Source organism: Sylvia atricapilla, chromosome 1, assembly GCF_009819655.1.
Source record: "Sylvia atricapilla isolate bSylAtr1 chromosome 1, bSylAtr1.pri, whole genome shotgun sequence".
In the NCBI taxonomy this organism is placed as follows: Eukaryota; Metazoa; Chordata; class Aves; order Passeriformes; family Sylviidae; genus Sylvia; species Sylvia atricapilla.
This window is the reverse complement of record NC_089140.1, coordinates 2,371,137-2,387,243: the sequence shown is the minus strand read 5'-3', so window position 1 is coordinate 2,387,243 and position 16,107 is coordinate 2,371,137. Positions and strand designations below refer to the sequence as shown.

Genomic DNA, 16,107 nt, shown 5'->3' with positions numbered 1-16,107 from the left:
GGCTACCAGTGGAGCCCTGGAGTACAAGAACCCTGAAAACCTTTCCAAGTGCAATGGCAACGGGATAAATTAAGACCCAGAAATCCACTGCACTTTGGGACAAACTAGTAAGAGAAGGATTTCTGCTGCAGAAGAGCCAACCACTCCGAGTACGCATAATCCCTCCTGGCTTTCACACTGGATCATTTTCCAGCCAGTGCTGGACTTGCACGTCCCGTTGCAGTTGTTCCCATGAGAAATACAGCAACGGTAGCTAAGGCAGGCTGACAGCACAGGGCAAGGGGTCACATTACCCTGTGCCACCATGAGCTCACCCCGCTGGAAAGAGAGCTGGAAACCTTTGCTTTCTGAGGCCCACAGCTCCCTCAGAGAGAGAAATTCACGTGTAGACCACTAAATTCCTGGCTACACCTCTGCAGTAACGCGAGAACCGGCGTCAGCAGTGAATAATTAATTTGGTTTATAATAATTTTGCCTGGAGAGGCTGTGGCTGTCCCATCCCTGGAAGTGTTCCAAGCCAGGTTGGATGGGGCTTGGAGAAATCTGGGATGGTGGGAGGTGTCCCTGCCCATGGCAGGAGGTGAGAACGAGGTGATATTTAAGGTCCCTCCCAACTCAAATTACTCCGTGTTTCTATGATGGTCTTTTAATGTCCATATTGAATTTTCTCTGGAAGACACCTCTCAAATCTATCCTTGCTTATCCTTCCTTACCCATCCTCCTCTGAAACTGGCAGCTCCCTCAGCCAAAGAATAAGCTACACAAAAAAAGGAAAAAGATCCAAAATGCCCCAGCTCACAGCCTGGGTACCCCACACAGAGCAGAGTCAATATATTCCCAACACAGTTGTTCCTCTACACAACTGGCAACATGCCAAACATTATTATATATTATTATATTATAGGTACATTATATTATTACATAGATATTATTTGTTAAGTGAATTTGTTGTTATATATTACTATATTAAAATATTAATAAATATATTTTTTATTTTTCAATATATATATTATGTATATTATGACAACCATAAAATAGAAACTTTCTTTGGTGCTATAAGAAAACAGATGTGAAAATTGCTACCCTGCTCTGATCATCTCTGCATATGAGACAAGAATTTTAAAATTACAAAAGAAGGATTTGGGTGTAAAGGCAGTGGAGTGCTATGAATATTAAAACCAACAACCAAACCCTTTCACAACATCCAGTTCAGAAACGACCACTCAGAATGTAGCTGGTGTCCATGGCTGCCTGGAGCCTGAGATAAAATTCACCAGATTATCTTGTAAAATACACTGAGACCAAAGAAATCACAGAATCGTTTAGGCTGGAAAAAACTTGGAAGATCACCGAGTCCAACTGTTTCCCATTACTGCCCATGTCCCCAAGTGTCACATCCACACAGCTTTTAATTCCTTCCAGGGATGGGGACTCCACCACTTCCCTGGACAGCCTGTTCCAATACCTGACCACCTTTTTAGTTAAGAATTTCTTTCTGATAGCCAACCTAACCTCTGGTGGAACTTGAGAGCATTCACTCTTGTCTTAGCACTTGCAAAAAAAAAAAAAAAAAAAGAGGAAGCAAAACATTGATTTTCATGGAAGAATACCTGTAATAGGAAGAGGAATACCAGCAATGGTGACCACACTGGAAGAGATTTTTAACATAGTGCCTACTATTGAGAAGTCTTGTCCACTACCTCAGCTGAAGGAGATGTACCAGGAGGTGAGGAGCTGACATCATGGTATCTATAGGTCACCTCCAGATCTGCCCAGTCCTACATAACCTCACTCAAACAGCAGCTCAGACCAGCATTAGAAAGCACTTCAACAGCATTTCTAATATCGAGTTGGAGAAAATGGGAGGAAACACCCAGATACAAAGAAAAGCCAATGAAATGCAACCCAAAATCTGTCTCCCACCTGTGACATCAATCTTGAAGGTGAGTTTTTGGCCAGCAGCCTCACAGGTGTACTCCCCTGCATCTTTCTTCTCCACCTGACCCACCACCAGGCGACGAGATTTGCCCTCAGACTCCACCTTGAACTTCTTGCTGGAGGTGAGGAGTTTCCCATCCTTGTACCACTTCACCTCTGTTTTCTCCTGGGCCACCTCACAGCTCAGCGTGGCATTTTCTGACAGTGCAGCCTTCACCTCTTTCTGCACCTTCTCCTTGTTGATAAATGCATCCTCTGCATCTGTGGAGAGAGAGAAGGAATTTTAAAATCACACATAAAGTTGATGCTGTGCAAAGGGATCAAACTCAAATAAAAAACCACAACTTCCACATCTCTAATAGTTTTTAATGCTCAGACAGGATGTGGGCCTTTCTCATGCCTGAGGACAAAATATCAGCCACTTCTGAGAAAAATGATCCAGTGCTTCAGGATTTCAGCTTATTCCCATCTGTACAAGAAATCCATTGCTTGGTTCTATAATGTAATGGACAAATAAATACCAAATCTCATTTGTCCCTGGGACCCATATGGAAGCCTTGCTCATTCTAGGAGATCTCTTTTCCTACTTCTGGACTTATTTTTCCTACATATTTGGGAGACAACCTTACCTTTATCCCTATAAATGACAATGCAATGGAGACTTGTCTATCTTTCCATTACTGGGAAATCAGAAAACAGCAAGGGACACTGAGGGGGATTCATCCCATGGATGAAGGTGTCCAGCTGCCAGCATCAGTGTGACAGAGGATGAGTGGTTGAATTCCATCACTACTCAATGAATTTTGGGCTGCACAGACACTGAAGCTACATTTTTTTTTCGGTAGTAAGGGCCCTTTCTGTGATGAGAATGAACAATTCCTCACCTGTAACAACGATCCTGAAGGTGAGTTTTTGGCCAGCAGCCTCACAGGTGTACTCCCCAGCATCTTTCTTCTCCACCTGAGCCACCACCAGGCGACGAGATTTGCCCTCAGACTCCACCTTGAACTTCTTGCTGGAGGTGAGGAGTTTCCCATCCTTGTACCACTTCACCTCTGTTTTCTCCTGGGCCACCTCACAGCTCAGCGTGGCATTTTCTGACAGTGCAGCCTTCACCTCTTTCTGCACCTTCTCCTTGTTTGTAAACACAACTTCTGGCTCTGTAAGGAAACCCCAACAGTCACACACAGCCTTTTGCAGTCATTGTTTCTGGTGTTTAATCAGCTTCTCCTTATTTCATTGTACTTGCCCTGACAGGTAATATGTCATGATGGGCCATTAGTGCAAGAAATCACCTTTATTTCTGTCTTGCTAAGAAGTGAATAGGAACGGGAATTTTATGGGAATTCTGGGGTAATGTTATAAACTCACAGTTTTAGGACAGATTTAAATGTAGGACTTGGGGCAGCAACTTGCATTGCCTGAACCCTCCTCCCTCTTCTCTTTTTCTCTCCCTATGTCTCTCCAAGATTCCAGTGAATCAGAAGGGAGCAGCACCTGTATCCTCAGGTCTAGGAACCATTGCTCTTTTTCTGCCAGCTTGGGACAATTCCGTTTCTCTCCATCTAATCATGGAATCATGGGGCAGTTTGTTGAAAGGGATCTTAAAGATCATCACACTCCAACCCACCTGCCATGGGCAGGGACACCTTCCACTAGACCACATTGCTCCAAGCCCCATCCAACATTTTAAGGGATGGAATCTAATCAGGGCTCTTCAAACACCTCTCCTTCCCCTTTATCCATCACTCTGCTACATCCTCACACTATTTTCCTGTTGGAGTTTTTTTCTGCAGACACACCAGCTAATTGTGAGAGGAGAAGGAATTTCCATCTTTTCCTATGATTTATTTTTTTGTGGTCACAATCAGTCATGGATGCAGAACTGTGTGTATAAAATATTGTTATGAAAGCTGCCCGACAAAATCGAGTGGAGTGGCTGAGATCTTTCACCCTGAGGAGACTGTGAGATGCTCCTTGGGGTGAAAGACACCACTCAAAATGGAATTCTCTTCTGCCTTTGGAATTCTTGGCATTTTCTCACCTCTGACTCTGACTTGGAATGTTGTTCTGTCATCCTTCGTTTCACAGGTGTAGCTGCCTTGGTCTTGCTGTGTCACCTTCTTGATGATGAGCTTGCGTTGTGTCCCCTGGCAGACAATTGTTGTCCTCTGGTCCTGCTTCACCTCAGCCTGATCCTTCCTCCACACCACAGCCCCGCCCGCAGCTGACACCTCACACACCAGCTCCAGGCTTTCAGGAGGACTGACTGACACTTCTGGAGTCGTTTTGGGCTTGTTGACAAAAGTAACAGCTTCATCTGGAGTGGAGAAGAGGAAAGAAGTTTATGCCTTGGTGCAGATAAAAGTTTGGATATAGGGATTATTGGTCGTTATTCCATTGTCACACACAGTTGATGCCTCTCTGACAGATGGTGTAAACCCCTCTGAGCTTCAGATAATTGCTCTCAATTACAGTGAAATCCTCTTCATCTGCCCTACATCCTCCTGGATCTTTTAAATCAAGCTGAGACGCCCTCAAGTTGCTCACACTTCATTTACCACTCCTTGATTCCCATGTCTAGCAAGCTCTGGGGGATATGTGTTGATGTCTGAGGGCAGAAACAGCTTTGAAAAGACCTGAGAAGTCCCAGAAAATCTAATTAGAGGTGATGAGGAACCTTTTTTGAAATGTTTCTGGGCCCATTCCTGCAGCTTCTTTTTCATAGCATCAGTCCTACTAATTCTAATGGACTAATTCTTCTCCATGGGAGAATCTTATTGATAAAACGTTCTCCAGCCTCAGGTTAAGAAAAGGCTCTGAGCAACCCGGTCTAGTGGAAGGCATCCCTGTCCATGGCAGGGGGTTGGAAGGAAATGGTTTTTAAAGTCCTTTCCAAACCATTCATTCCTTGTTCCTATGAATATAGGAGTCAATAATCTTGTGGGTTTTGGCTGAAGCTGATCTTCCCAGCAGAGAACTCAGAACTGCTCACACAACTCAGCTGAGGTTCCTGCATGGAGAGCTCAGCTCAAACCCTGCTGACAGCACAGTTATGAGCTGTGCAAACAGGGTATTTGTCATGTAGGCAGCAATAATACAACATTTTTATCAATGAATACTCTTTGCGAGTGTCTTTGTAAAGGCAAAAGTGAAGGCAATGAAGTGAAGACAGAGACCTTGATGTAAGATGTGAGCAAAACTCCTCAACACACCCTGTCCCTAAGCGAAGGAGCAATATTTGATGGGCATGTCAGGTATTTCAGAGCCTTCATTCCATCAGGGCAGCCCAGAGCAGGCTGAGGGCTGTCACTCAGAGCCAGCCTCAGCTCAGTATTGCATTTCTTTTAGCAGCAACTGTTGCTTTCAGTCACTGAGTATCCCAAGGACAATTGCCAGGCCAGGCAAGTATTTAAATAAAACTTGCATTTGCTAGGACTCACCTATTCTTCAACAATCAGCTGACCATAGAGAGAATCCCTCCAGAATCCTGCTGTTCAGGGTTATTGGGGTATCCCATTACCCTCAAGGCAGATTGATTCCCTGCCCTGAGACCACCCCCTGACTGTGCACTGCTGCTTCTCAGCACTCTGGAAAATTTTTATGGCGACACATGAAACAAGGAGGAAGCTGCCCTGGCTAAGGTATTGTTAACAGGCTGTAACTCCATCCTTGTTCACCAAAAGGTTTGTGAGGATGGGACAAGGGAAAACTGCTTCAAACTGCCAGAGGGCAGGGTTAAATGAGATATTAATAAATTCTTGCCTGTGAGGGTGGGGAGGCCCTGGCACAGGGTGCCCAGAGAAGCTGTGGCTGTCCCTGGATCCATGGCAGTGCCCAAGTCCAGGTTGGATGGGGCTTGGAGCAGCCTGGGACAGTGGAAGATGTCCCTGCCCATGGCAGAATGGGATGATCTTTAATGTCCCTTCCAACTCAATTCTTTCTGTGATTCTATGATTTAGCAGACACCAGTTTTCTTTGCCTCAGCCAACGTGACATTTTGTCTCAGGAGTTACTGGTGAGATCCACCCAACCTGCCCACGGCCAGCAAAAACTTTATACCAAGCTCAGGCAATCCTCTGTACCTGGTGCTTGGACAAAGGCACAACCAGAACACTTCCAAAATCCACCTTAGCTCTAATCAGACAGCATAAATCAGATTGCACAAATTGTCTTTTGAAGGGTCAGCTAGGGCAGAGCCTGGTTGGCTCTTTCAGATCAGCTTTTCAATGGGTAAAGTCAGGGACTGGAAATCACACTCCAAGGGAAACTGCCCAATGTTGGATTCTCAGAAGAGAACTGGAGGTGAGATGCAGAGTGAATACCTGAGCAAACACCAGCTGGATGCTGGAAGCACTCCCTCCAGCTCACTAAATCCTGCAGGAATCCCTCAAGACAAGAGCTGTCCTAAATTAATCAGCTTTGCTGAGTCTCTAGTTAGCTCATGGACAGCATCACAATAACCTGGATATTCTGTTACAGGTCACAAGCACTCAGTGGTGACTTCTCTTGAATTGCATTGTACTGCAGACATGCCAGGAGTAGCTTTCAGGAGAGCTCCAATCTTAAATTTAGGACCAGGTTAAAAATTAGGCTGCAGGCACAAGCCAGAAAACCCCATTTGGAAGAAAAATTCCCACAAACACGCAACTGGAATCAGTTGAATTTCACAGATATTGAATTTCACCGATGAATTCTTGTGTCATTTTACACCCAGGCTCCATCCTGGGCTGGAATGCAGTGGTGACAAGCATTTCTCTTCTGGGTTTGAGCTGACAACCACGTGCTTTGTGTGATGGGCACGTGACAGGGACGGATGGAGTGGCTTACAGTACCACAGGGAGTGATCTCTGAGACCACAGCCTCCTTTGGAAACAGCAGGAGATGTTTAACCCTCAGAATCAGGAATTAAACTTGTCAAAGGAGGGCACATGGCTTTCACAGCAAGACTTTGAACCCCTGACCGAGGTGGTCCTAAGATGATGCACACACTGAGCTGCTAAAAGAATAAAGGCCAGATGTGGCTGCCAGCTGTTTAGCCAGCATCGTGTTTGGGTTGTGCTCCAGCCCCAGAAAAAGCTTGAGCTTTTCAAATCAATCACAACGTCACTGTATTATTTGCCCATACTCTGGGTTTGTATCATAATCACAACAAGGGTGAGAATCTCAGAGCAAGGGTCTGAATCTCTGAAAGTGTTGAGCAACCTTAGCCAAAAAAAATCAATGTTTAAGGTAGGACAAGCCTAAAGAACCAAATCCTGTGTTTCTTACACAGACTCTGATCCCATACCAGCAGCACAAACTTACCTGAGACTTTTAAATCAAAGGTAAGGGTGTCATCCCCAATTTTGCAGGTGTAAGTTCCTTCATCTTCTTTTGTCACAGCCGAAGCCACAAGCTTGTGCAGCTTTCCTTTGTCTTCCACGGTGAATTTCTTGCTGGCTGTGATTTCCTTCCCATCTTTGTACCACTTCACCATGATGTTGGCCTCGGAGGTCTCAGACACAAACTCAGCCTGTTTCCCAGCGATGGCCTTGACAACTCCTCCAGTTTTCTCTTTGTTTACAAAGTTTGCAAGTGCTGGAACAAAACACCGACACAGGTCTGGTAAAGAACTCTGTGCACAGCACATTGACATCTAAGTGAGGCATTCATTTGTCATGACACCAAATCTATTTATTTAATTATAGATCTAATTACTAGATTCTAAAGCAGAAGCAGACAAATTTCCAACCATATTTTTGATTATCCCCTGTCCAAAAAGCAGAGCACATAAATAGCACAAGAGGCAAAGTCAAGGAGAAGAAGCTCCAGGAAACAGAGCTTTAAAATAATATTTTAAAGAGAGGTGAGGAAAGAAATAAACTGGTAGTAAAGCCAGGAAGGTTATTTAATTATTATATTGTAACCACGTGGCAAATAAATTGACTCTAAAAGAGGTTAAAAAATAACCTAGATAAATCCAATTACATAAAATTAATAATCTATATGGATATCTCACAGGACCAAAACGAAAAGAAATTTATTCCCGGAAATTAACTGGAGCATAGAAAATAAACAATAAATCTGGAATCATATTAACTCGGAGTGAAATAATTGAGTCACCAATTGCCTCAAAGCAAAATGTTCAAACCCCCACCAAAATCCAAAGTGAGGGGATGAAGTGGGATGGGATGGGGATGGGGATAGGGGTGGGAACTGCTAAGACATTCCTTCCCCAGCATTAGTGAAACTCAATCCCCAGGTTCAAAGTTGCAGGAAGAAGAAGAAGGAGACGAGTTCATTCATTCACCTTCCTCAGAAAACCAGAGTGAAAAATACCACCAGAGCAGCCCGAAAGAGACGTCTCAGATGTCCCTTGTCACCACAGGAGGTCATGTGTCAGAGGGTGCCTGGCACGTGGAGCTCAGGGCACTGCAGTGACATATGGCAAGTGCATTTCTGGCTGGTTTGGGCAGGAGGCCCAGGAGGTGTCACAGTGGCCGTGGCTTGGCACAGTGGCCCTTGGCAGCCACGTGATGCCCACGTGCCATTTACAGCCTGACCTGCTCCTCAAATGGTACCCCAGCTCCCTGTGGCTGATAAAAGTTGTTGATGATGGAAGGTAAAATGTTGATACAGGTTTTGGGGGCTCATCTCCCAAGGATGAGAGGTACCAAAGGCGATCCTCCAGGAAGCAAGTGGTGAACAGCAGACATTTAAATTGTTGGAAATGCTAAAAAATCACAGTTTGTCAATGCAGATTTTAAAATAATGGCACTGATTACTCATTTCATAGTCATACTACAGTGAAAAACACATGGGAACATCCATCAAGTAATTCAATTAAATGTGGGTAGAACTGTCAGCATGAAAAATTATGCTGAAGAGGCAGAGCAAGAGAGAGAAAAAAATGAAAATTAGGAGTAGGTGCCAATTGTAGACAGTAAGCCCTTTATATATGGATTTAGTCACATTTCAATATTTTTTAAGCTGTGTCACATTTGCTTTTTGAAACAACTACACAAGTTGTCAAATGGGAGAAACCCCATGATATTCTCAGGCTTTGTTGTTTCTACAGAGAGAGTGAGAGGCCAGCAGAACATGGTGATGAAATATTTCAGACTTATTCCATGCAGAAACAGTGTGATCATGGCTGGGAGGAAGGAGAGGGTGAGCTGTGGGACAAAACATGGAAATCAAATGGTTTTACAGAATGAACTTGCCAGTTCAAAGAAAAATAGGTATTGAAATCCCCCCAGACTTGTTGGAAATGATACAAAATTTATTTTTTTATATAACTTTAGTCAGGGATTTTGTTCTTCTTTGCCCAGGGGGAAAGGAACTGAAGTTTCTTTTTGAAGGACTGTATCACCACTCGAGGCCTGATGACCTTAACATCTCTACAGACTGGAGGTAGCACAGAAGATATAAAAAAGATAACCACCATTAATGAACATTATTGAACATCAACTCCAGACATCACCCCTGGCGTGGTCAGAGACACCTGGTCTTGGAAAAAAATCAATAACAAAGAATGAGAACCTAATAAATATTGAAGGCAAAGGGATCATTAACCAATAGGAATCCAAATACTAAGAACTGCATCATTTGGGACCAAGGAACATTGAAACAATTAATGTCTATGGGGTTTGACTGTATAAGTATGTGAAAAAATCTAGTAAGCATCAGGTGTGATGGAAGGATTTTCTCTGCACGACCTGGGCAATGTGTGGGTGAAATTATTCCTGTTGCACATCCTGGCCAGAAATAAAGTGATGCTTTGATTCTCTTAACACTAAAAAAACGTTATTGGAGGGGTTTTGTTTTTCCCTTACTTTCAGCAACAGTCTGACAAGAGGCTGGACTGGCCTGGAGTAAGACTGTGTGCTCTGAACCCCAGCAGACATCTGATGATCCATGTGAGGAACAGTCTGAGGGTTTTAGGTAAACCTGGTCCCCTTCAGGGCAGAGACAGCTTTGCTCTAGTTCATAAAACCTTGCACACATGGGAAAGTTTGCAAGAAGGAGGCTTAATGATGTTGGTTTCAGGGTAAAGGTAGAAATACCATGAAAGGAGGAACAGAAAAAAAAAAAAATAGGGCAGCTGTAAAACAGTGCTGGTTCAACAAATATCAAAATAAAGTGCCATCTTGCTGTCTTTTCTACACATCTGAACACCTTGTAAACAGGAAGAGGTTAAGCCATCCAGCGTGCCCTGGAAAGGTCTATGCTTATCCACCACAGTATTGACAGAAAAGAACAAAATATTTCTCAAACAAATAATAGGGAAAAAAAAAAGCCCAACCCCTTCAGTGAAAAACTAACCACAAAAAAAAAAAAAAAAAAAAAAAAAAACAAAAAAAAAACAAAAAAAAAAAAAAAACAAAAAAAAAAAAACACCACCCCAAACTAAATCCCACAATTCCAAGATGATCCTTGTACAATCAGACCCTTAATCAGAGCTGAAGTGTCTCTTCAGTGACTTGTCTGATGTCAAGAGCAAGTGTGGGACAGACATGGGACCCTGTGTCATGTCCTGCCCCTGGGGCTGGATTCTTTCATCTCAAGAGCACTTTTCCCTACCCACCACTGCCCTCACGAAAATAACCCAAATTCCCTGGAATATCAAGATGCCAATTGGAGTGAAAGCACAGCTCTTACCACCTGCCAGCTGCTGTCTTTGCACCCCAGTTGTGCTGTGGGACCACATGGCCAAGGCTGGATGTGGATGGGCACGCACCAAACTCCCTCTGGAGCACTCCCTTCGTGTGCCCTGATGGCTCCATGGGTTTAGGGCAGGGACATCATTAGTGCAGGGCAGCCACTCACCTTTCACTGAGAGCTGATAAAGCATTTTATCCCCTTCACAGACACACTCGTAGACTCCCGTGTCCTCCTCGGCAGCGCTGCGGATTTTCAGGATGCGCCTCTTCCCCACGGTTTGGAACTCGTATTTTTCACTGGCCTTAAGCTCCTTCCCATCTTTCACCCACTTCACAGTGGCCTCTGTGTCTGAAAGCTCAGCCTGGAGTTTGGCTTCCTCCCTCAGCCGAGCAGAGACCTTTTCTACGTCTTTGCTCTTGTTGGTGAATCTCACTGCAGCCCCTGCCAGGACAAGGGGCTTTTGTTATTTCGAGTTATATCACAGTATCTTATCCCTGAGACAAGTCTGCTGTAGGCTGTGAGATCTCTGAAGGTATTAGATCCTGTTCCTGCCCTCACACTCATGTCAATACTGAGAATCCTTCCCCAGTTCAGAAAACTTGATCTGTTTTTATTGCCAGAGGCACCAAGAGAAAAAAAACAAACACATTTTTTTCTACTGATAAATAATACTCTTAACATGCATCTGCAGAGATCTTCCCTCAAGCCAAACACATCCTTCCAGAATAAAGGATTCACTATGAATTCATTCTGTTTTGCCTTGCAATGTGATAAGTACAGATTTTACTGTCATTTCATAGAGGAAACCTTGATCTTAAATCAAGTTCCAGCGTACTAATTTGTATATCCCACACATGGTGGATTAAAAAACCTACAAGAGAATCTTTGCTAGAAATGAATGCTCTTCTACTTTTGAAAGATTATTACAGTCAGAGAGACGGGTCAAACCTAGAGCTGAAATTAACTTTAAGGTGAATTAGTGGCAGATTTGGTGACAGAACCCACTGACAGATGGTTGTGAATGATATAAATTTGACAGAAATTTGTGAGCTGATGTGAAGCAATCTAGCTCAGATACCACCAGCTGGCCAGATCAACTCACTCTGAGCTGTCGTGTGAGGTCATTACCAGGACAAAGATTAATCAATTTTGATTAAATATTCCTCAAACAAATAATAGGGGAAAACAAAAACAAACCCTCCAGTGAAAAACTAACAACAACAAAAAAAACCAACAACAAAGCCAAAAAAAATTGAAGTACAATTTCAGGTACTTCCCACAGAACAAGAAAAGCCTCCAGCCCCAGTTTTAATCCTCAACTCCCAGCAACCACCCCTTGACTGGGAGAAGAATGGGCAGCAATGACAATAAATACCTCTCACTCTCATCTTGGTGCTGGTCTCAACGTCATTAGCAACAAATTTGACTTCTGCCCCATCGTCTTTCTTGGTGACATTTTTTATGACCAGGGTGTGAGTGGTTTGTGTTCTGTTAATGATGTAGGTCTCACTTTCCTGTAAGACTTTGCCATTCAGGTACCAAGTGCCAGAACTTGTCTTGGTCAGATCAACAGTGAACAGGGCATCCCCTCCAGGGGCAACTTCAGCTGTTGTCAGGGGGTTTTTCACGGCCAGGATGGGTTCTAGGGAAGAACAACAAACACCTGTAAGAACAAGAGTGCCATGCTGGAGGATACCTCACCTTAGGAACCAAATTGTCAGGGTGAACAAGACCTGAGAATAAATTAATGCAGCCTTATAAAATTCTCATGCACTGAAGGAAATGCATGGTTGGTCGAAAGGATTTGTTTCCTTCAGCTGCAGCTAACTGACCTCTGCAGTCCTGTTTCTGCAGGTCTAGAAAAATTGGTGTATTTTACTGATTTCTTATTTTTTTTTTTATCCCTAAAATACACAAAGGCATAGGCCAGAAACACCTGAATCCCCTACAAGCATGTTGCTTATTGAATAGTCAATATTATTCTTAGATTTCAGAAGTAGGGACCTTCTAGATATCCTTAGTTTTAGATATTCTAGGACAATTCAAGCACATTCAAACAGAGAGGGACAAGGATGACACAATCACAGTATGATCAAAGTTTGTGTAGGTCTTCAATATCTGTACAGATGTTTTCTAGTCAAGTGACTCAAAGGAAGAGGAAATCCCATTGCACCAAAGGATTCTATGGGCATATTGGCACCCTAGAAATAAAACAAACCCCCTGGATTTCTCCTAGAAACTCTTATTAAAGAGAGACTGGCTGTGGAACTTGGTTTTCATGATGCTATGATCATCCATAAACATTCTCTAGGTGCAAGATCTATATCTCATGTCCATATATTGAAAATTGTACCATAAGGCTGGCCATCTCAAATTTTCTTTTTGTTGCAGGTGCAGAAGAAGCATTTACAGGTTTAAGGTCCATAGCAGGGAGCTCTGCCTCTCCCACAGCCTGATGTGGGATATTGGGACATAAACACACCCACAGCTCTACCACAGGAACCCAACCACCATCACTGGGGTGGTTCTCGACTTTTTCATTCCTCCCTTTGGTGAAGGTTGTAGGAATGCCCCCAAACCTGAGCAGGTGTTTCCATATAGGGAAAGGCTTAAGACTCACCCCTTGCTGTTCTAATAGGATAAAAGGACCCAGAAACTTCTTTGCTGTCCTGACAGTGATTGGCTCAATGCCAAGACAAAAACGCTGATAGGTCTCTTTACCTCTTCCTCAGAAATGTAGCTATTCTCTGTTGGGCTGTTTGCCAAAAATCCCCATCTAAATCATTCAGTACTTAAGGGAGAGCACGAGGCTTCTCAGCACAGTTTTGGGATGCTGTAGCAGGTGTGTGGGACCTGTCCCTACACTGTGCTCGGCTTTGTTCTTTTGTTTTGTATAATTCTCTTATTTCCTTAAAACCTTTTGGCTTTTTCAAGGCACACTCGACCATGCCATCTCCCAAAGTTATTTAAGCCATTTTCTGTGAGGTGCTGGACACCCTCAGAGGTATTGAACCCTCTCAGAGCTGAATACATCTGGGTCATTGAGAAATTAAACAGAAGGCTGACACAAAGCGGGGGAACCAGCAGTGAAGGCAAAGAGGATTTTCTGGGCTATTTCTCCTTCCTCAAAGCCACAGGAAACGTTTTCAAGGCACCCACGTGTCCCGTTTCGTGCCAGTTTCACGCTCACCGAGGTGCAAGCTCCCAGGGAATTCCAGGTAGGGGCTCTGTCCGTAGGCATTGACTGCAGACACTCTGAACTGGTAGTCAGCCTCTTCTGACAGGTTGCTCACGGTGAGCTCGGGGCCGGGGACGTGGGACTCGTGGCACCTCACCCAGGTGAAGCCGGTGAGTTTCTTGCGCTCCACGATGTATCCGTCGACTGGAATGGGCCGCTCCATCCTTGGAGGGGACCATGCCAGGGTCACTGAGGTTTCTGTTTTATTTTTCACCACAGGGTCAGCTGGGGGTTGGGTGGGAGGTTTTTTGGGAGCTGTGCAAGGGAAAAGAAACAAAACAGAACAGAGCAGTGAGTCACATCAGAGTGGCTAGGCCAAAATAAAAGTTCATCTTGGACCAAAAGTTTATCTTGCTTAATAAACCTCCATAAAACATTGATGTGAGATGGAAAAAGCAAGAGGATGGATGGAAGAACCTTTGAGGCTGCTTTACACAAAGATCACAGAATCATGATCATCCCAGATCAAGCCCAAACTTTGATGTCCAATACTTGCATTGCACAGCTAAACATAAGTGATTTCTACACAATATTAAAACTGTCAACACAACCAGACAGTCTTCAACAAATGTTTTGTAGGATTAAATCTTCAGTGCTGGATACAGACCCACACTTCTGCCCTTCACAGCCCCTGGACAATGCAGACGAGCACCCAGCTTCTTATTTTCACTTGGAAGATGGGTAAAACCATCAGCAAAGTTGTTAAAACTTTTTAAGAGTTATAGAGACCTCAGTTTGTCACACAGGCTTGGATATTCCCTGCAGCCTCTTTCATCTGAGTATCTGTCCTGCTCCTGAATTTTATGCTACTCCCACTCAGAAGTTCTAATTTTGTCTCCCAAGAGTGATATAATTTAGGATCTTTGTTTTACTAATTCATGCATAACCAGCTTTTGGGATTGGGGAATTAACTTCAAAAGGAAATGACATAAAGACATGTCCTCTCCATGAGAACCTACTATTGAGGAGATGTGGCTACTTTATTGTACCTGAGGCTACAAACATATTCCTGCAGGTATTTGCATAATGAATAATTATTTTCACCCTTTCATTCCTCTTGGACCCTTTAGAGAAGGCTCAAGTCCCATCAGGATTACTCACTACATGCTGCCACTCATGTGGTCAAGAGGAATTATCTGATGTGCTCTAGTTACACCTCTACTGACATGGCAAAGGATTAATTTCATTTAATTTTGGCTATCTGAAAGGTGTCTGGGTTGAGCCAGTCAACCAGACTCCAGCTGTGATCCCATGAGCAGCACATTCAGGAGCAATCAATCCAGCTTAAAGAAGGTGTGGGAGGTGAGTGAAACAATCACACAGTGGACATACTCAAGAATTCCTGACTGTAGATGGAGTCTGTTGATGAACCTAAACTAAAAACTGAGCTCTGGGACAACTGATCTCCTTTCTGCCTCGTTTCCTCATCTTTAAAATGAGTGTGATAACAGTGCAAAATGACAAATAACACACAAACATTGCCTGTACATTATAAAAGATATCATAACAGCCACCACCAATCTCACCCAGCTAATTGAGAAAGATGTGGACATAGTACACAGGATTCTCCAAGCAGTAAATCCGATAGGCACAAAGTGTAAAAATAGGAAATCTCAAGGCGATACGCTTTTCCTTCCTTACAAAAATAGACACAGAAGTGTTTGGGGGTGCACAGTTACCAGCCTGTCAGTAACTGCTGGTCACAGATAGATGTCAAAGGTCCCATTAAGGTAACACTAAGCTGAACACTAAGCCCTGGAATGAGATCTTTTGACCTTGCCATCAGAAATGGTAATGCAGCATTTTCTCCAGCAATACCTGTTTGTGGGTAGGCAGCTTCTCATAATTTCTATTCCATGTATCAAGGCTTTCTTCATAATTTAAACAGCAGAGTCTGAAATCAAACTGAACTTTATTGTTCCCATTGCATAGGTGCTCGTTTGGATGTTACAGCTTTACAAATTCCTTAGAAAATGTCACAAAGCCAAATGTAACACTTTTCTCATTTTAGTTCAATGGCATCAGAATGCCCAAACCGACCTTAGATAACACAGCAGTTACATATCCTTAAAATAAAAGATTCCTTTTTTCCACTGACTGATTGCAATGGAGGGAGAAAAGAACAACTACTCTTCCCAAATCGTGACTGGAGTGCATGATTTGTTCATATATGAACCAGAACTTCAACAGAGCCAGAAATCAAGTGTATCTTTGTCTTAAAGCAGATTTTTTTCCTGGGAAATGCAATGGCATCAAAATAATGCCAAATAAAATCGGGCAATTTC

The 16,107-nt window shown here is 43.4% G+C and overlaps 1 protein-coding gene across 1 annotated transcript in view; it reads right to left on the bottom strand.

The window, feature by feature from the left end:
* OBSCN (obscurin, cytoskeletal calmodulin and titin-interacting RhoGEF) overlaps positions 1–16,107 on the bottom strand; it is a 149,842-nt gene that overhangs the window by 115,575 nt on the left and 18,160 nt on the right. The window contains exons 5-11 of the mRNA XM_066313899.1: positions 13,775–14,077; positions 11,960–12,226; positions 10,750–11,025; positions 7,246–7,518; positions 3,983–4,258; positions 2,823–3,098; positions 1,924–2,199 (exon numbers count right to left, since the gene is read on the bottom strand). Of these exons, the coding sequence (XP_066169996.1) occupies positions 1,924–2,199; positions 2,823–3,098; positions 3,983–4,258; positions 7,246–7,518; positions 10,750–11,025; positions 11,960–12,226; positions 13,775–14,077 (1,947 nt within the window). The remainder of the gene's footprint in view (positions 1–1,923; positions 2,200–2,822; positions 3,099–3,982; positions 4,259–7,245; positions 7,519–10,749; positions 11,026–11,959; positions 12,227–13,774; positions 14,078–16,107) is intronic.